Source organism: Corythoichthys intestinalis, chromosome 7 (assembly GCF_030265065.1).
Source record: "Corythoichthys intestinalis isolate RoL2023-P3 chromosome 7, ASM3026506v1, whole genome shotgun sequence".
Taxonomy (NCBI): Eukaryota; Metazoa; Chordata; class Actinopteri; order Syngnathiformes; family Syngnathidae; genus Corythoichthys; species Corythoichthys intestinalis.
The window spans coordinates 40,830,910-40,852,363 of record NC_080401.1 but is presented as its reverse complement, the minus strand read 5'-3'; the positions used below and the strand labels follow the sequence as shown (position 1 = coordinate 40,852,363).

Genomic DNA, 21,454 nt, shown 5'->3' with positions numbered 1-21,454 from the left:
TGGCCCCCTTTGCAGAAAGTTTGGACACCCCTGGTCTATTGTTTTTAGTTGTGATTTCTTATCGCGTTTAAATGGGTGTACTTGATCTATTAATATATACTGTATTTTCACTGTGGTATTGTAAATTGGTTTTAAAAAAAATGGGGGGGGCGCAATAATATGGCATATCGCAATAATTTATGAGATAAATTATCGCACACTAAAATTTGTTATGGTGACAGGCCTACTCCACGTACAATATGAACATGTTAGGCATTGTGAACATATGACAGAAACAATGTGGCATTTACGTCTCGGTGTCGTCACGTCGGACGAAAACTGGTAATCGTCTTGTTATGTTCTAGTCACTTAAGCCACGTTTTTAGCTCGTCATTGACACTTCATCGTCATGGAAAAATTGCTAGTTAACGAAATATTTTCGTTATCGTCATTGTTGATAAAAACAGCACTGTCTCTGACCAACACAAAAGCAGATCTCGCACATCTTCAACTGTGAATATAGGCCATAATAAACAATTGTTTACACTTACTCGGACCACTGCGCATGAGGATAACCTTGGGCAATAATGTGCCATACACAGCTTCACTAATTCTAAAGACAAAGACATTATTATCTGATCAAATGTAGCAACTTTAATTATTTCTATCATCATCCGGTGGACCTTGATTGTGCCTCCCCAGTGCTGTGTTCACCTCAAAGCACAATTAGAGCAAGAGTGGCTCCCCGCTGATCCTAAATCAAAACAGTCTACATCTTCAAATGTCAAACCAGCACTGTAAGCTGAACATAAGACAATTAGCGGGTACCTTCAGACATTGTGGAGAAGAACCTTGGGATATACACATTGGTTATGTTCCCAAATTCATATACTAGAAGACAGTTACCACAGAGCCACTGCAAGTTTTTTTTTCTTACCTTAAGGCATGCATGAGGCAGCCCCAAACTTTTGGAGACATCAATTTCCTCTGACATATAGCAAAGTGCAAAGGGACCAGTTGTTTTTCATGTCTGTGCAGCCTATTCCCCAGCTAGCGCTTATGGAAATTGTTGTGGAATTATATCTAAAAGGGCTGGAAGCCAGAGCATTGTGACTCTGCAGTAGTTTGCAGGAGGAGGAGGAAGAGGGGAAAGATGGATGTCAAAACAATTCATATGTCCCCGCTGTGAGGGTGCACAGGGCCAGGCCAGGGAAGCTTTATTTCTCTTTGTGTAACTCTGCAGTGTGCTCTGCATCCAGGAACTCTACAGTACTGTGTGGGTTCAATTAAAACAGTGGGGAATCACTTTTTCTTCTATTTCTTATTAGATAACCCCTTTAAACAATATTTTCCAATTATTACCTTTGATTACATTATGCTAATGGTAGCTTACTGCTGGGCTCCAGTCTGTAGAACTGCCTTCATTCAACCTTGGACTAAAATTTTTCGTCTCCATTAGAGGATAACTTCACTTCCCGGAGTAAAACAAAGACAAAAAGTTACTGTATATATGAAAACAACCATGTAATGTTGCTTATAAAAAGTATGTATTTTTTAATGCCACTGACAAGGATTCTCAGTGCCACTGGGTTATATTACTTCAAACAATCAATATTTGAACAGGAGTGGTTCATTGACATGTGTAGACAGACAGTTTAACAACATTAAAATGCATACCTTCTTTATAACTGAAGAAGACAATACAATGGACTTCAGTGCTAAGTTCCTATAGATGTGAAATTCTTTGTTTGTGAGATTGTATCATACTCGAACAAACCAGGAGAAGCCCTATTGAATTAATAATGATGCGTATTCTTTTTAAGTATGCTATTAGTACTACAGTGATCCCTCTTTTTTCGCGGTTAATGACCCCATGCAATAAGTGAAAAACTGCCAAGTAGCACGCACAAAAAAAAAAAAAAAAAAAAAAAAATTGTGTGTGTTCAATGTATTAATTCAGATTTAGCATTGGAAAGAGATACATATAGGACATTTTCCCCCCAGTTTTTCCCCAAAGTATAATTCTATATTAAATGCTTCATTGAGTGAGTCCTCTCATATCAACTCATGCTGCTTAGAAAAGCACACAACACAACACAATGAGTTGCCATAGTACACGACAGCCATTGTTTATCAAGTTAAAACGAGCCGGCACCTTTGAAAGGTAGTACTCTCAAGTTTCTTTGTCAAGTTCAAAGTAGCTCCCTTGTCACTCATTGTTAACTTTGAGACGCTGCAGCTGCCTGGTGAGAAAGACAATTATCAAAAAAAAAAAAAAAATCCGCTCAGGCTGCTCACTTACACACGAGTTGCTACAGCAAATGTTTAACAAGCTAAACGATGATTGACACATGCGGCACCTTGAAGTATCGGCCTCCAAGCTTTCCTGGCAAGATCAAACCTAAACGCCTGTTAATCATCGTTAACTTCAATAAGCAACTCCAGTGCACGGCCTGACCAAGAAAAGCAAAGAGGGAGAGACTAAGGCTAGGTTCATACTGCAGGTCTTAATGCACAAATCAATACAAACTTGACGGTCTGAACGTGACAAGTCGCATAGAAGTGGACCATTTCAAATCTGTTCTGGGTCTCATTCGTGTGTGGTTTAAATCCGATCTGGGCCACATTTTTCCAGAATGTGGCGGCTGTCTGAACCGTCAAGTCTCCCAAATCGGAATTCATGCAGCAATTACATCAGCAGAGAGTGAGAGCGGCAGGCAGTACGGCAGCGATGTAGCTTTTCATTCGCGTTAGCACCTAGCTTGAACTCGGCTTTTACGCAGGCGGCGGGCTTGATCACAAGAAAAATAAAATGAAGAAAAGGATAAGCTTGAAAATGCTCGATTTTCTGTCTGTGCGCCAAATGAGCATTATTTCAGTATTGCTTGTATAGTGCACACACGTAGGCTTATGTGTAGGGTTGTTCCGATCATGTTTTTTTGCTCCCGATCCGATCCCGATCTTTTTAGTTTGAGTATCTGCCGATCCCGATATTTCCCGATCCGATTGCTTTTATTTTATGCTCCCGATTCAATTCCAATCATTCCCGATAATTTTTCCCGATCATATACATTTTGGCAATGCATTAAGAAAAAAATGAATAAAACTCGGATGAATATATACATTCAACATACAGTACATAAGTACTGTATTTGTTTATTATGACAATAAATCCTCAAGATGGCATTTACTTTATTAACATTCTTTCTGTGAAAGGGATCCACGGATAGAAAGACTTGTAATTCTTAAAGGACAAATGTGACCTTGTATATTGTGACTAAATATTGCCATCTAGTGTATTTGTTGAGCTTTCAGGAAATGATACTCTAGCCATTTAACTTCTGCCCAAATGCATGATGGGAAGTGCAACCATGACTGTGCGTAGTGGTACCAATTGATATATCTTCTCTACGTTGGGAAATAAAATAAGGTGTTAAGTAGGGCTGTCCCAAACGACTAATTTTCTCCCGATTAGTCAGCCGACTATTTTTACGATTAGTCGACTAATCTAATAATATTTTTTTTTTAAATTGGGGGGGGGGGTTGTTAACTAATTTAGCAATGAAATTTTTGTTGACGCTTATCAATTCACAAAAAACATATTGGAACACTTAAATTATTTATTAAAGTACAAATAAACACGTAAATAACAATAATAAATCACAAATAAACAATGAGTTCAAATGCTGATAGAATTAACTAGTGTAGCATCCCGATTGAAAAGGTGGTCTCTTAAACTGATGGTTTACAACTTTTATTCCATCCTTGATGTAATCACACCGTAAGAGCTGCGGTGCACACAAATAAAACAACACAATTAGAAATTAACAAAAACTTTTCACCTTTTTCCTATTAAACCTTATTTATATATCAATGAATTGCCTTTACCTTAATTTATTACCTTATCATTGACAATCTCTCCCTTGAGTGCAATCACTGTATATACTGTATATATTTATGAGCTTTTAACCTTATATAATTTTCTATACCATAAAATAAACCATAACATGAAATAAACCTTTCAGTTAGCATTAAGGACAATACTAATAGCACTTATAGGCCCATTGTCAATGAAACATTATTATTCAGTAAGGCGACAGCACCCTCTGGTGTACAAAAAATGAAGAAAAAAAATTACAAACTGGGTGACGGCATTTGAGGTGTTTATTCACGGCCGACGTGCAGCCAAGCTTGGCATTGAAGAGACAGGACAGAAGAGTGTACCCTCCGTTGTTTCTTTGAAATAAGTCAATGTTTTGGACACTCTGGTGCGCTTTTTTTGGCTTTGTGCCGCTTTCCCCGCTTGCATACAGAGCATCCGACATTTTGAACTTTCCACGCATATTATTTTTTTTAACCCTTCATTAACCGTCGACGGGATGTTGTGCTCGTCGACGGATTTACGTCATCGATGACGTCGACTATGTCGATTAGTCGGGACAGCTCTAGTGTTAAGAAAAAGATCAACTACTACCTTTCTTCCCCACCTTGCTTCCCACGATATTTTGTAATTGTTGAGAGAGGGATTGTAAGGCTTTAGCCAATTAAAACAAAGCTTCAAAGGCTGCTAAATTCTCAATACTCCATTAACGTTGCCTTTAAACTCTATGTATATGTAAAATGGTGCCATTATAGACTGCACGCGACAGATACCCCTAGTTTAAGCCATAACTAAAGACTCTGGATGAGTGTAAGACATTTTGTCTGTAACGTTAAATACAATTAGAAAACGATTTAATTAAAAAAAAATATATATATATATATACTGTATATTAAAAAAAGGCATGTCCGATATTTTTTTGCTGATTCCGATACTTTGAAAATGACGTGATCGGACCCGATCGATCGGGACTTCTCTACTTACGTGCGTGCTTGCATTCTATCAGTCCAGATAAACTCTGAATATAAGACTAAACAGGGATTATTAATGTTTGTTATTTGTGTCCTCTTTGTGGAAATCAAAAATATGATCACCCTGGAAAGACATACAGCCTGTGTAGTTACTGTATTTGTTTTGATGCTTCTGCGCATGCGAGTCAGTTTGCTCAGCGCGTGTTGGACTGCAAATTAGTGTGCATGTGTAATACTTGAACCGGCTAAATGGACAGAACGGGCACGGCAAAAAAACAGATATGACAAAAATCGGAATTGTGCATTAAGAACTACAGTATGAACCTAGCCTAAGTGATTGGATTGGGACAGCTCAATAAAATACTGCATTTATTTTTTTTAATTGTAGAAAAAATAACGCGATGGACTGAGGCCACGAAGTTTGAAGCGCGAAGTAGCGAGGGATCACTGTATATTTTTATGAAGTACAGTGGTACCTCGACATACGATCGCTTCGACACACGATCTTTTCGACATCCCACGTAAAATTTGATACGCCATTTGTTTCTACGTCCGACGAAATGCTCGACATACAACGATTCATGACAGCGTCGCAATTTAATTGTTTTCCCGCAAGACTGACGCACAGCGGATTTTCTTGTGAGAGAAATCAACATGGGTTCCAAGAATGTTAAAGCAGGTGATAGAAAAAGAAAAAAAGATGAGGCTCACCATTGAAATGAAGATGGAATGATGGAAAAATATGAGCGTCGGGTGCACGTCCATGAACTGCTTGACAATACTCCGAACACCTCTGTTCGCCAGTCTTTATAAGTTAAGATGACAATTAGAGATGTCCCGATCGATCGGGTCCGATCACGTCATTTTCAAAGTATCGGAATCGGCAAAAAAATATCGGACATGTCTTTTTTTAATATATATATCATTTTTAATTAAATCGTTTTCTAATTGTATTTAACGTTACAGGCATAATATGTTACACTCATCCAGAGTCTTTAGTTTAGGCTTAAGGTGGGGTTATCAAATTTATCCCGTTAACGGCCGTAATTAAATTTTTTAAAAATTTATCACGTTAAAATATTTAACGCAATTAATGCATGCGCTGCACGACCCACTCACGCATTGTCGCGTTCAATCTGTAATGGCGCCGTTTTACCTATATATAGAGCTAAAAGGCAGCGTAAAATGAGTAGAGTGAATTTTGGCAGCCTTTGGAGCCTTTTTTTAATTGGCTAAAACCTTACAATCCCTCTCCCTACGATTAGAAATATCATGGGAAGCAATGTGGGGAAGAAAGGTAGTAATTGATCTCTTTCTTAACACCCTATGTTATTTCCCAACGCAGAGAAGATATATCAATAGGTGCCACTACGCACAGTCATGGTTGCACTTCCCATCATGCATTTGAGCAGAACAGTTAAATGGCTAAAGCCATTTAGCCATTCTAAAGCTCAACAAATACACTCGATGGCAATATTTAGTCACAATATACAAAGTCACATTTATCCTTTAAGAATTACAAGTCTTTCTATCCGTGGCTCCCTCTCACAGAAAGAATGTTAATAATGTAAATGCCATCTTGAGGATTTATTGTCATATTAAACAAATACAGTACTTACTGTATGTACTGTATGTTGAATGTATATATTCGTCCGAGTTTTATTCATTTTTTTCTTAATGCATTGCCAAAATTATCGGGAATGATTGGAATCGGATCGGGAGCAAAAAAAAAAAAAAAAAAGCAATCGGATCAGGAAATATCGGGATCGGCAGATACTCAAACTAAAACGATCGGGATCGGATCGGGAGCAAAAAAAAACATGATCGGAACAACCCTAGTGACAATTAGTATTCTGGTATCATCACCAAAGAGATCACCAGCTTCGTCAGGTTTTTAATCATTTAATTCAGAACTTGTGCAACAAAACACGTACCGCCAACTGATAGCAACAACAGGTGAAAAGAGAAAGTTAACTGCCCTCTCTCACTCTGCCGTCAGCCCTGTGGTGCGTTCAGGTACACTACGCAAAATACATAATGTATTTGTTTTGCTCTTGTAATTGCTTTTTGCAATAGTAAAAGCAGTATTTAATAGGGATTTTTTTAAAAAGCACCGAGCTGCTGTGACTAGAAAAATGGATACCACTGCAGATAGTCCCGTTAGAACAATAATGATGCCTGTGTCGAATTAATCAGACCAAAACTTTCTCTTCATCAACGCGTTGCCTTTTAATTTTCTTTCTATGAGAACGTAGGTCTTAGCTTTGTTTACGTGGCCAATATACACCTGATCATAAAAACAACAAATTGCAACTCGCCACCAGGGGGATCTAAAACACGTAACATGCAAACAACCTGGCATTTTCAACAGATTTAGTGTAGGTTTTTGGGCTGTGGAACGAATTAATGGAATTATAATCTATTCTTATGTGAAAATCCTGCTCGACATAAGACCATCTCGACTTACAAACAAGGTCTTGGAACGAATTGACTTCGTATGTAGAGGTACCACTGTACTGTTTAATAGAGTGATATTTTCCTATTAAAAACATGTTACAAATATTTTTGTTAGGTTTTAAGGGGAGGCGTAAAGGGATAAATGATATTTCTATCCATTTTAGTAGAGAAATATATGATTTAAGATACTGGTAGGGTTTAGCAATGCATTAAACTTGTTTCTGAAGTAACCACTGTACTTCTAAATGAAACCTTTTCACTGGCAAAAGCAGATAGAAGAAGGTATTGTAGTATTTCTAATTCCTGTTGGTCCTGGTGACATTTAGGGACATATGGCTTGTAAATAATAATTATAATTTAAAAAAACACACACACAATCCATACTTTGCTCCACATTCTCAACTTGTCTGCAGCAGTCTGTTTTGAAGTTCGCCTTAGTCTCCTGGGGAACAAAGATATGTATTTATAGCTATACGAGGGCACAGACACTATTTCCCAGTTGTAAACAAATGCTATACATTTTCCATATCTTTGTCATCCATTTTTCACTTTAGCGACTGAATAATTGATAAGCAACATGTAGAGAGGCGGCAAAAAGCTCCCTATGTGTTTTACCACAATATTCCTGAAGGACAAGTGAACTGAGAGCTGTTGGTTTGCGCGCCATCCACACAAATATCGACCTCAGTGTTGTTGTATGCCAGTGCGACTGCGAGTCTGACTCGTGTTTAAAATGCACAGACAGGCGCGCAGTGCTAAATAGCACACTTTTCTGCTTCATCTGTGCAATCTTTTGCCTGCAGCTCCAGCCTGCTTGTCACGCCCGCCCACTGTGAAAGCACAGCTTTCCCTTTTTTGTTTTTTTGGGGTTTTTTTTCCTTATGATGTCAGATACACTTCCACATCCTTTATTTACATACAGTCGACTTTCACCTCACTTGACTGATTGCACATTCATGCCGTGTGTTTTTCTCCTCCAGGTTGCGCCTTTGTCAAGTTCTCCACACACACTGAGGCTCAGTCAGCAATTGGCGCCCTACATGGAAGTCAGACAATGCCAGTGAGTACACCTCTCGTACACTAACGCACCCACGCACAACTTGAAACTTCTAATTCAAATACAATTTACAACATAATCATGAGAGCTAAAGGCCACCAGCCTCGCAGATCAATGAGACAATAGATCTGATTACATTATTGTTGAGTGATTTGCATTAGAATTCAGTTTACTGTTTATTGCAAGGACATCCAATTTGTTTTTGTTACCGGAGGCCACATAAAGGAAAGTGGATGGTAGTAGGGGGCTGCTGGACCTTGTGTTTGTTTAAAGATGCGAAAACACTTGAGTGCATTGTATTCATGCAAAAAAGTTAAATATGTACAGTATATATACAGTACACAGTGTATCACAAAAGTGAGTACACCCCTCGCATTTCTGCAGATATTTACAGGATACAGTGTATCACAAAAGTGAGTACACCCCTCGCATTTCTGCAGATATTTAAGTAAGGTAATGTAATGTATGTAGTTTCTAAGGGGTGTACTCAGTTATGTTGCCAGGGGTTTAGATATTAATGGCTATATTTTGAGTTATTTTGAGGGGAAAATAAATTAACTAATTTATATAAGCTGCACACAGATCACCTTTCATTGTGTCAAAGTGTCATTTTGACAGTGTTGTCGCATGAAAAGATATACTTAAATATCTGCAGAAATGCGAGGGGTGTATTCACTTTTGTGATACACTGTATATATATATATTTTTTAATCTCGTTGACAACAAAAATATTAATTCACATTAGTGTGACATGCAAACATTTAATAAAAGGAATTGCATGAAGTCTTATAGCAGGGGTCCCCAAACTACGGCCCGCGACCCGGCGACGGCCCACCTCCACATTTGGTCCGGTCCCCTGAACAATACCAGAGAGCATTTTAATTTTTTTTTTTTTTTTTTTTTTCAATAGTGTTATTTATTTCCTGGCTTTTTTCTGTGACGAACCCAGAGATGGTTATTTGGTTATTATCTATTTAATTAATAGTGTGATTATTATATTATATTATATTATATTATATTATATTATATTATATTATATTATATTATATTATATTATATTATATTATATTATATTATATTATCATTTTTATTTTATTTACTTTTGTTCCGTGAAGAATCCAGAATGAGTTATGTGATTGTGGCTTTCTGAAAAACAATATTTTTTTATATTTAGGCACTCCTGCAATCGTCACACTTTTTCTGTTACAAACTGACCCCGGCCCCTCATCAGAGAAGGGAAAAGTTATGTGGCCCTCACAGGAAAAAGTTTGGGGACCCCTGTCTTATAGCAAATAATTAAACACTTAATTTCTTTAAAAATTGTGTGCTATCTTTACCAACTTTTCACTTTTTTTGTAACCTTTTTATGCAGGTTGTCATTGATTCTATTATTGGAAAAGACAAATGACCCACTTGTTTTATTAGTTTGCAGTATTAAAAATACCACCATTTCATTCTTATATATCATGGTGAAATTATTATTATTATTAGTGGTAGTAGTTATTTAAATGAATGGTTATTTCAATTAAAAAAAATAAATAAATAAATCTTATTTTACATGAATATTACCTGCTAGACGAAATTATTGGCACCCCTAAAATTTTCCAGAAAATACATTTTCTCCCAGACATTAACGCAATCACAAATGTTTTCAGTATGAATGTGTTTATTTTTTGGATTTGCATTGGAAAAACACAAAAAAAGCTCAAGAGAAAACCCAAAATGTACACACAATACAAAAAAATTGCTGGACAAAATTGTTGGCACCCTCAACTTAATATTTGGTTGCGCATCCTTAAGAAGAAATAACAGCAAGCACTCGCTTCCTATAGCCATCAACAAGTTTTGCGCACCTCTCAGATGGAATTTTGGACCACTCTTCTTTTGCGAACTGTTCCAGGTTGCTCAGATTTGAAGGGTTCCTTCTTGCAACAGCAATTTTGAGATCTCTCCATAGGTGTTCAATGGGATTTAGATCCGGACACATTGATGGCCACCTCAGAATTCTCCAGCACTTTGTCTCCAACCATTTCTTGGTGCTTTTTGAGGTATGTTTTGGGTCATTGTGCTGTTGGATCACCTATGACCTCTGACGCAGACCCAGTTTTCTGAAACAAAAAACAAAAAATGAGGCCTACAAAGAAAAGAATAAAGTGCCTATAGTCAAACATGGTGGAGGTCCAATAATGTTTTGGGGTTGTTTTGTTACCTCAGGCACTGGGAGCCTTGACAGTGTGCAAGGAGTCATGAAATGTGGAGAATATCAAAATGTTTTGGGCCAATGTAGGGTGAATTGTCAGAAAACTGGGTCTGTGTCAGAGGTCATGGGTGTTCCAACAGGACAATGACCCAAAACACACCTCAAATTGCACCAAGAAATGGTTGGAGAGCTGGACAATTTTGAGGTGGCCATCGATGAGTCTGGATTTAAATCATATTGAACACTATGAAGAGATCTCAAAATTGCCTTTGCAAGAAGGCACCCTTCAAATCTGAGAGACAAAAGAAGAGTGGTCCAAAATTCCATCTGAGAGGTGGACCAAACGTGTTGATGGTTATAGGAAGCGATTGCTTTTTGTTATTTCTTCTAAATTATGTGCAACCAAATATTGAGGTGAGAATAAGAAGAAATAAAAACATTTATTGTAACTGCATTAACTTCTGTGAGATATGCTGTATTTTCTGGAAAAACGTTGTACATTGTACGTTGTATCGCTATTTTGCTATTTATATTCTACAATCATTGATGTCTATATTTAAAAAAATGTTTAGTGTGTTTTGGATCAAAGGTCTCAAAATTTATAGATCTATATATATATATATATATATATATATATATATACATCTATATACCGTAATTTTCACACTATAAGGCACACCTGACTATAAGCCCCCACCCACCAAATTTGACACAAAAACGACATTTGTTCAGAGATAAGCCACACTGGACAATAAGCCGCAGATCTCCTCTCTGTATTATGGGATATTTACACTAAAAGCTATTAACCGGTAACACTTTATTTAATAGCGGCATCATACGACTGTCATAAGACCAAACGAACCACCATGAAGCTTTGAACCAATTGGCTGCAATGCTTCATTGCTTCAAGAAGCTTCAATTGGCCATCACTGCTCCCTTGGGGGAGACAGTCAACCTTTGCTGCCACCTGCTGTCACCTGCTGTCAACACTGTTGTTGTCCAACATGCCTCCTAGCATGCATTGCATTGTTACAGATGTAAACTACAATCAAGATTCATGTTCAGTGCTAATTATGTATTCAGTTAGTGTTACAGTTGTTTCATTAATTGCTAGTTATGGTATTTGGTAACACTTTATTTTACAGGTGCCATAAGCCTGTCACTAGACAATCATAATTATGACATGACACTGTCATGAGCATTAACGAATGCTTATACTGTAACAGATGTCATTTCGTGTAATCTGGCAAATCACTTTTGAATGCATGTAAAAGATCCGAGCTGAACAGAAACGGAGTTAGTGACATAATTTGCTGGATGACACCTAATAACGTCTGTCATAATCATTCAGTAATGCCCATGATAGGCTCATGTCACAATTATGACGGTCTTATGATGCGGCTGTCAAATATAATGTTACCTATTAACCCAAATAAATTAACAAATAAGCCACACTGGACTATAAACCGACGGATTCAAAATGAAGGGAAAAAGTAGCGCCTTATAGTCCGGAAATTACAGTATTTATAAAATTTTCGTATCACACAACAGCAATATATACAGTATTAGAAAGTATTTGAGGTCTCCCATTGCGTTCCATTATGGTTATCCATAGCCATGCATTCCTGGTGTTTCTAGCATGTGTTGTACTTCAGTGATGCATGTAAGCGTTAAAAAAATGGGCAAAGTGACGCAGTTTGTCTCTTTAATTAACATGATATTTCTTTAAAATCTCATTTGAAGATAAGTGTTGAGAGTGATAATTGAATTTCGGGCGAGTCATCAATCAGCGGTGTTCTGCTCGCATAATCACCGCCTATAACCACTGCACGAGATTACATTTGCTCGTTATGTAAGCACGCCACGTGTCCTGTGAATTCCGGATTCTGTACTGAGAGCGCCTATTTTATGCATGCGTTGGAAGTCCGCTCATCAAAATAAAGGTGAAAGAGTCGACCAGAATGGAACGATTGGCAGAGCCACATCTATTATTTCCACAAAAGGCCTCAAGTGTACGGCGCTTTCGTCCGCATTTTTGTTTGTTGGAAGCAGGTGGACTCTGAAGTCCCTCTCTCTATCTTCCTAACTCGCTTCACAGAGCTCATGTTTGTCCTTTTATGATTCCATTATTAATGGTCGCCAAATGTGTTGCGGGGAAAGAGCCACTAGAAAGCCAGCTGTGCCATTTGAGCAAAACCCTGCGAGTCAATCTAAGTGCAAATGACTGCAGGTCGACTCTTGATGTCCGTTTTCCATAGATACTGTCCTTCCCCATTGCTCCAGCCCCGCTATCTGCGCGAGCTCTTTGGCCCGGGCTCGTCTCTCTTTGGCATCCTCTGGGGATATTAGGCAATAGACTTGTTTACTCCACCTTTCGCCACATCGGCTACTGAATTATTCATCAGACTATAAGCAAGGGGCCGAAGGGAGTGGGTGGGGGGGTGCTGTGCGGGATGGGGGGGATGAATGGACAGGATTTATACCTCCTGCTCTGCTAAATTGATTATAGAAATATGATCAGCATCTCATATCCTGAGGCTGCCGGGGCTCACCACCAGTGGGCCGTGACGCTCCGTGTCGATACGCGGGCTGTACTGTACCGCCCACGTGTGTCAGGCTTCGGTTGAATGCAAAAAGGAGTCAAGACAGCAATAAGGAGTATAATCAACATAGACAAACCTTTGCAGAATACTCTGTGCCCAGATTATTCAGTGGCCAGGAAGGGTCGGCAATTTGGATATTCCAAACACTTTGCAAAAGGAAAAAAAAAACACCAATGCCAATAGCTGAAACAAAAATGCAAAATGACCACAAGGGAAGCAGACTTAAGGTTGTCAAGGCAAACCCGATTTACGACCTTACGCCATAGCCTTACATGCACCTCCACAAAATCCTGACTACGCATCATATCAAAGCATGGTGAGGTGACGTCAATGGACTGTGATTGGTCCGCTTAGACTGTTGTTTCTGGTTCAGCGCAAAATCACTGCCATCAACAAACATTCTTGCCCTACACTCAAAAATGGACCAAGCTGACGAGAGGATCATCGAAGAGGTCCGCAAGTACGACCTTCGAATGCTCATTGACAACGAAGGGTCTACGCCGTCGCTACGCAGAAGCATGAATTAGGCTTTAGATTGGTAGATATATCTTAGTAGATTATCTCATTCATCCAGTAGAGATTTTAGTATGACGTTAGCCGTTAACATCATCCAGTGGAGATCATTGTATGAAGTTAGCGGCTAATGTTATCCAGTAGAGCTCATTGTATGACTTTACCCAATAAAGTTAACTAGTTGGACGTGTGTTCTTACCTCTGTTGTAAATGTGATTCATGGCTTACAAGTGAATTATCGCCACGCACTTCTGTTATAACCGGTTGGACACTTAACACAATCTGTACTGGATAGCTACTTCTGAAAAACCAAACTTGTGATGGTCACAAAATGATAAGTACTAAACTGTAGATCTACTGTTATTTTGCGCTTGTGTTGCTGCTATTCATGTTCGTTTTGCGGCTATTGGCATTTGTGTTTTTTTTTTCTTTTGCAAAGTGTTTGGAATTTGCTAATTGGCTGACACTTCCAGGCCACAGTAATATTTACTCATTTATTGCAATTGACGACATAGGCAGAGTTGGAAATTCGTGGCGGGGGGGGCAAAACATGTTGATGACCCCAAAACGCAGTGTCAGCAATAAAATTAAAGGCATCCCAGCTGTGTGCATGCGTGTGTGGGCACACGCGTTTTTCTGTCTTAGCTAGTGGAGAAGAAGAATATGGGACGCCCGGTGGTGGCTCTGTTGTACAATTAACATCTTTATTGGGGCAAATTGAAACTCCGCTCACCATTTTGGCGGTGCTCTTTGGCATTTCATGGTCCACATCTTCAATCCTTGGTTCTTGCTGAGTAATTGTTGTCACTTTTGGAAGCTCAGGTTTGAAAAAATTATGTATATCCATCTTGCGTCTTCTGTTCTCAGGTGGTCTTGGCTAAGCAAAGCAAATGACCGTCTAAGGTGCTCTTCACGTGATCTGTTCGTAAAATCACCCCCGCCTCCCCCCTCTAAGTGACCGGATGGTCCGAACAGTTTTAATGTTTCACATTGAGAGTCTGACATACTCCCATTGTGATCATTCAACATACCTCGTTATTATGACAAAGCAGCAAACAGGAAGGGGTTATGGGGGAACAGAAGAAAAGAAACACAAGAGAAGAAAGAAAAGAAACACAAACTACAACAAGAAATACATTGAACGTCTACACTAACTACTAATATGTTGGTGCTATCGTCAGCTAGATGTATTTCTGGTTGACACCATGTGGGGGGCCTGTTGACCAGAGAAAGAGGGGAATGAGGGTGGGGGAGTCTATAAGCTAAGTGATTGAAAGGCGTAGAGTGTACACAAATCAGCTCTGTGATTTAGAACCCAGTAATCGTGTGAATCCCTTGCGAGTGTAAGCCCATTGGCAACCGACCCTACGCCGCCCAATCGCCAATCCCGGTACCGAAATCCCCCACCTGAGCGCACCCTATCACATCAAGCCGCACGCGAGCCCCACCAGGCTCCCCCCGCCTCCCCTTAATATCTGTGTATGGTTGATGATGATAGATGTCCAATCCATTTGAACTGGACTCGAACAATGTTAATGACGCTAAAACATGATCGTTCATAGATATCAGTCAGAAGAACTTGTATTCTATGTTCTGTGCTTTTTCATCTACACAATCTCTACTTTATTGCAAGTAAAAGCTAAAAATACATTTCTGTTGGAAGGTATTAAGATATTCATTATTATCACACGTTTTTTTTTTTTTTTTTTTTTTTTTTTTTTTTTTTTTTTTTGTCTTCATCTTGGTGAAGCAACATGTGGCTCATTATACTCAAGGTCATTATGTTTGTCCAAGTGCTCCAATTGCGTGTGGGACAGGTTAGTGAGTTTTTGTTTTAGAGTGACTTTAGGTACCATACACTTCAGTACACTTCAGATCCTATTCATTTTATGAATGGAGGCCATTTGAGGATGTGATTATCAGGATATTACAAGTAAGGAAGAGTATAATAAAGTTTTATAATATTTTTGTATTTAATTTTGGGGGAAGCAGCAAGGAGTCTTATTTCTATTTTAGTTTTTAGGGGTGCTTACATGAAATTGAATGTGATCATGTAATAGATGTGACTGCAGCTGCTGTGTTATTCAAAGTACTTTTATATTACCCTTGAATTTGGCAGTCAAGGGATTTTGAGACTATACCAAATACAATCCTCTCTAGTAATTTTTTTATCCAATTGGTGTTCCCCAAGCAAATATTTTAACAAATTTGGTGGTCTTTTGGATTGTTTCAAGCTACCACATACTTCCAGATGTGTGTGCAGGTGCGTGTGTGTGCGGAGAGTATAGAGCACACTGAAGACTGCAACATATGCGCGTGCACACACACTTTCTATGTTTCACTCTCACAGGCAGCCATGAGGAAGGGTCAAAGGCTCCCTGACTGATCTTATTTTCCAGCTCGCAGAAGTTGAGATGAATACATTGGTGCCATTCAGGGGCCACTGGGCATTTTGTATGGATAACATGGTTGTGTCAGGGAGGAATGAGGAATTTGCACTGCTACAGCGTGGGGAGTTTGTAAATAAGCGTCACCCGGTGCATATATATGGCTTATTTATTCCAGGGAATCAATATGTCCACAAATGTATCTGTGATAGGCATCACTTTTTGTATGTCCGTGATCATGGGAAGTGGGGCTTGTGTTTAAGTGTAACAGCAGCTGCATTAGTCTGAAAACCATAAATAGGGCATTTTCTTGTGCTGATTTTATTTTTCTGTACTAAATGACCTAAAGTAGGATTCAAAGTAGTAAGTCAATTAAATAAAAATGGAATCTTGTGATGTGATTTGGAAAAAAAGATAGGTTTGCTTTTGACTTAAGTTGGTTTCTTAGCAGTTGAAGTACAACATTAGTTGGTGGTCCATAGGCACTTTTAGGTTTGTTTGTCAATCGCCAAAATGCACTGCTGAAGAACAGCAGTAATTAAAGACACCGCATGCGTGTTTTGTGCTAAAATACATTGGATGGTAGGGGTGTAACGGTACACAAAAATCTCGGTTCGGTACGCACCTCGGTTTTGAGGTCACGGTTCGGTTCATTTTTCGGTACAGTAAGAAAACAAAATGCAAAATATAAATGTGCTAGTTGTTTATTACACACTTTTGTGCTTTCAACATTAGGAACAGTAGCCTATACAAAGCTAGAATTCTGCTCAAAAAGCAGCGGGTATTTAAAGATAATAATACAACAACAATTTGCGTTTCAGACCCCGCGTATTGGTCAGCTTTCTTTCTGAAAGAAAGAAGAAAAAAAGAAGCCCTGTGCTAAAGAGAAAAGCAATCCTAATGAAAAAGATTTTAACATGTATTTTACAAATGAAATCCCTCAATGATTTTTTTTCTTATGAATCGTTTTCAAAAGCTTTATTGGTGGATTTTCTCAAGTTAAAGTGCCACACAGAAATTAATAAATTTAATTGTGTAAGCAGGATCTGTGTATTATTCTTATTATTTAATTACAGGTGTTTTAGCTCAATTCCCAATTTATTTTATTTAAATGGGCTATTATTTATTTTATTATGTGCTTGTATTTTACAAATGTAATGTAGTATACATTTATATTGTATATTTTATGTTGTATAACTTTAGTTCCTATGTGAATAGTTCCTACTTGTTTTGTTGTGCTAGCTAGGAGGGTTTTGCATTGAACACGGGGCCGTGTTGGTTATTATTATAGCAGAGAAGGCAACTTTAAATCAATAAAGACAAGTCAACTGTGCCCCGGTCTACCACTTAAGAGATCTGATGGACTCAAAAAGTGGGTTACGATTGCATATTAGTTTGAAAATCGACAGGATCCACCGTATTTTTACACGAGTGACTTCCGGTCTGCTAGCTAGTAGTATTGACGCAGGAGGGCCGCGTCTCGCGTCAAATAAGAAACTCTGCCGTTCTTTTTGCATGCATCGCGTTGAGCCGCTTCTGGGATGCGTCTAACACGCGGCCGCACTGCGAATAGTGGGCATTGGCTGATTGACTTTAACGGCCGCGAGAACGCAGTGAAACGCGGCCGCCACGTTGTCGCGCCGTTGACGTTTCTTACTGTCCAACCGTGTTGGTCCTCATTATAATAGAGAAGACGGAGTAAATATAATCTACACAAAGAAACTGTACCAAAGAAAGTACCGAAACGGTTCAATACGAATACATGTACCGTTACACCCTTATTGGATGGCTTTGCAAAATCATGAAACATGATAAGCAGTCCCTGGCGCTAGGTCATGTAGTAATGTACAGTACTGACAGCAATCTAAAAGTTGTATTGTCATGGTCTTGTTTTGGGTGAACATTTACTGAATGGGCTATATTTCATTGGCATCGAAGACTAAAAAAGTGCTGGTTCTTGGTACTGATGTCTTGTAATGCGGATTGAAGATTTGAAAGCACTATTTGATTGCTTATAAAATTACTTTATTGACTCTAAAGGGTCAGAGTTACCTTTCATTGTTGGATAGTACGTTGTTTGCCTCAAAGTCCACAAGGGACAGGTTAAACACGGAATGAGATTTTTACTTAAAAGTTTACATGGCTGCAGCGCAACCTCACACACGATGAAATCAATTCTTATATTCACTCGTAATCTTTTCATCATACTTTATTTGCCTGTTTTGTAAGTGAATGAAAATATGATGGGAGAAACGCATTTGTGTAAGAAACATTTTAATATGGGTACAGTATTTCCTTTTTGAAGAGAATAATTGAATCCAAAATTTAACCACCTTCTTTCAACAGCATGCATTCCCCAATTTTATTCCAGTTTTTCTTAATTGGTTTGGTCTGTTTCTCAGATCAGAATTCTCAAAACTACTTGTTCAATCCTCACAACATGTCACAGAAGTAGCAAACCAACATGGATTACCTGCAAAAGACAGTTGTTTTTTTGTTTTTGTTTTTTTTTTTTGGTGTAAAACACTTACCGTATTTTTCGGACTATAAGTCGCAGTTTTTTTTATAGTTTGGCTGGGGGTGCGACTTATACTCAGGAGCGACTTACAGTACTGTGCAAAAGTTTTAGGCAGGACACCTGCCTAAAACTTTTGCACAGTACTGTATATTTTTAATATATAATGTATATACAGGATATACTGTATGTATATATTTTCCCAAGTGGAAGCTTCCATGATCCTAATAAATTTAATAATTAAAAACATATATATACAGTACTGCACGTGTGAAATTATTAACACATTATTATATCATTTCACATGTTATTTATACTCAAGAGCAACTTATGTGTGAAATTATTAACACATTATTATATCATTTCACATGTTATTTTGGTGTTTTGGAGTGACACTGATGGTTTGGTAAACTTGTTAGAATGTTTTTTAATAGCTTTTAATAGCTATGTTATGTTAACATACCGGCCACGTTCGGATTTTGTTGTTCATGCATCATGTAATATTATCATACTGTACACTCATTCAGCATGTTGTTCTGTATAGTATTTTTGTTTTAAATTGCCTTTCATGATGACATAACTGTTCTATGTGTTGGATTTTATCAAGTAAATTTCCCCCAAAAATGCAACTTATACTCTGGTGCGACTTATATATGTTTTTTTCCTCTTCGTTGGTCATTTTATGGCTGGGGCGACTTATACTCAGGTGCGACTTATAGTCCGAAAAATACGGTAGTCAATCGCTCAAAATTCGATTTCTGTGTCAATAAACATTTCAGTGCAGTCACAATGACTGAAAGAGACTGGACAAGATTCAGTTTACACTTTTACTGATTCTACAATTTCTCGACAGACCATTTCGTTGTGATACAGAAAGCTACAGACAGCACTGAGCATCACAAAGAAAAAATAGCAAAATTAAGAAATGTAAACATAAGACAATCGGCACAACTCAACTTTGAGTGCCACATGTTGAGATTTTTTTCCCCATTCTTTTTACACATGTTGACATTCCTCCCTGTTGGGGCACAAATTTTCATCCACGTCACAATGGATGTCCTCTCCTGCTATACAGCCTGGAATGAATCGTCTTGAAAACCTTATCCAGCCTCTGCAGGCATCTGCTGTGATGTCACTGAATGCTGCAGTCATGGTATCCAGAAGAATCATTTGAGTGTGAAGCTGGTGATCATACACTTGCCATCTCCATGGCGCAAAAGTCATCTGTGAAATTGAGGAATGAAGAGTACGGTGGGAGGAACTCCATTACAATTCTGTTATGGGTTGCAAACCATTCCCTGATTATCTTGGAGTGGTGGAAACACACATTGTCCCAAACTATCACAAATTTTGGCAGGTTAAAATAAGATACTTAAAATAGGTAACGAAAATGCTTAGAAATAAGCACACACATGTTGACACATTCTGACAACATGTTCATTCATTTTGCATGTAAAGACTTATGCAATGAAGTAATGACTAAATGTTGTGGGTGGTGAGACTATTCAATAGAGACCCATGGTCATCCATTTTGACCATCATGACAGATGTAACTGATAATGTAGGAAACAGCAGAGAATTGTACAAAATTTGCATGGATGCACAAAAACATCTGCAACTTGCTCAAAGAAATGAGAAACTGTTTTTTTGATGTGCACTAGTGACACGATGTTGTGAGGAATGAACAAGTAGTTTTGAGAATTTCAATTCTGATCTGAGAAATGTACCAAAGCAATTTAGAATAACTGTAAGTACTGTTTGGTGTACCAGTGTACCAGGTGACCCATTACCCCCTTTCCTCACTGTACTTATTTTTTATCGTGTTCAAGGATGATAATTTTCCACACTGGTTGCTAAGCTATCAAACAAGCGTTAGCCTGGTGCCTTTTCCTGATTTTTAGACAAAGTGGTTCCATCAGAAACCTTGACTTTACTTGAAAAAAGGAGTGGCTATGTTGAATGTTGATGTGTGTTTATGGATTTATACAACCCCTAGCAAAAAGTATGGAATCAAAAGTCTCAGACGAGCACTCACTCAGACATTTTATCATGTAGAACAAACTTGGATAAAAAGCTTGAAAAATAAAGAATTAGTTCAAAAGTGCATCTATTTGGCATTCAGAAACACTAAAAAATGATTTAAAACATTGTGGTGGCCAGTAAATGTTAATTTTATAGAGCAAGTGCAGGGTAATGTATATGGAATCACTCCATTCTGTGGGGAAAAAAAATGAATCATGAGAAACAAACACAGAAATAACAATCAAAGAAAATCAAAAGTCAAATCAAGAATCTGCATTGGACAAGGTGTCAAGAGTCAAAAATCTGCATTGGACAAGGTGATGATGCTGGAACTTTTGTTTGGTGCTGTTCCAGTGAGATTTACAAATATGACTGCCTGAAGAAGATGTCAAAATTCCCTCAGTCCTTGATGATATGGGGCTGCATGTCAGGCAAAGCCACTGGGGAGATGGCTGTGGTTAAATCTTCAATAAATGCACAAGTTTACATTGAAATTTTAGACAGCTTTCTTATCCCTTCAATTGAAAATATGTTTGTCATTTTCTAAGATGATAATGCATCATGCCACAGAGCTAAAACTGTTAAAGCATTCCTTGGAGAAAGACTCATCCAGTCAATGTCATGGCCTGCAAATAGCCCAGATCTCAACCCTATTGATAACCTGTGGTGGAAATTGAAAAAAATGGTCCACAGCAAGGCTCCGACCTCCAAGGATGATCTGACAACTGCAATCAAAGAGAGTTGGCACCAAATTGATGAAGAATACTCATCAAGTCCATGCCTCAGAGACTGCAGGCTGTCATAAAAGCCAGAGGTGGTGCTAATAAATACTAGAGACGTGTTTTGATTATTAGTTTTGTTTGTTTCTCA

At 38.3% G+C, this 21,454-nt stretch overlaps 1 protein-coding gene across 8 annotated transcripts in view; it reads left to right on the top strand.

The window, feature by feature from the left end:
* celf5a (cugbp, Elav-like family member 5a) overlaps positions 1-21,454 on the top strand; it is a 700,629-nt gene that overhangs the window by 539,203 nt on the left and 139,972 nt on the right. For all 8 annotated transcript variants that reach the window (XM_057840946.1, XM_057840949.1, XM_057840951.1 and 5 more), the window contains exon 6: positions 8,268-8,347. In XM_057840946.1, the coding sequence (XP_057696929.1) occupies positions 8,268-8,347 (80 nt within the window). The remainder of the gene's footprint in view (positions 1-8,267; positions 8,348-21,454) is intronic.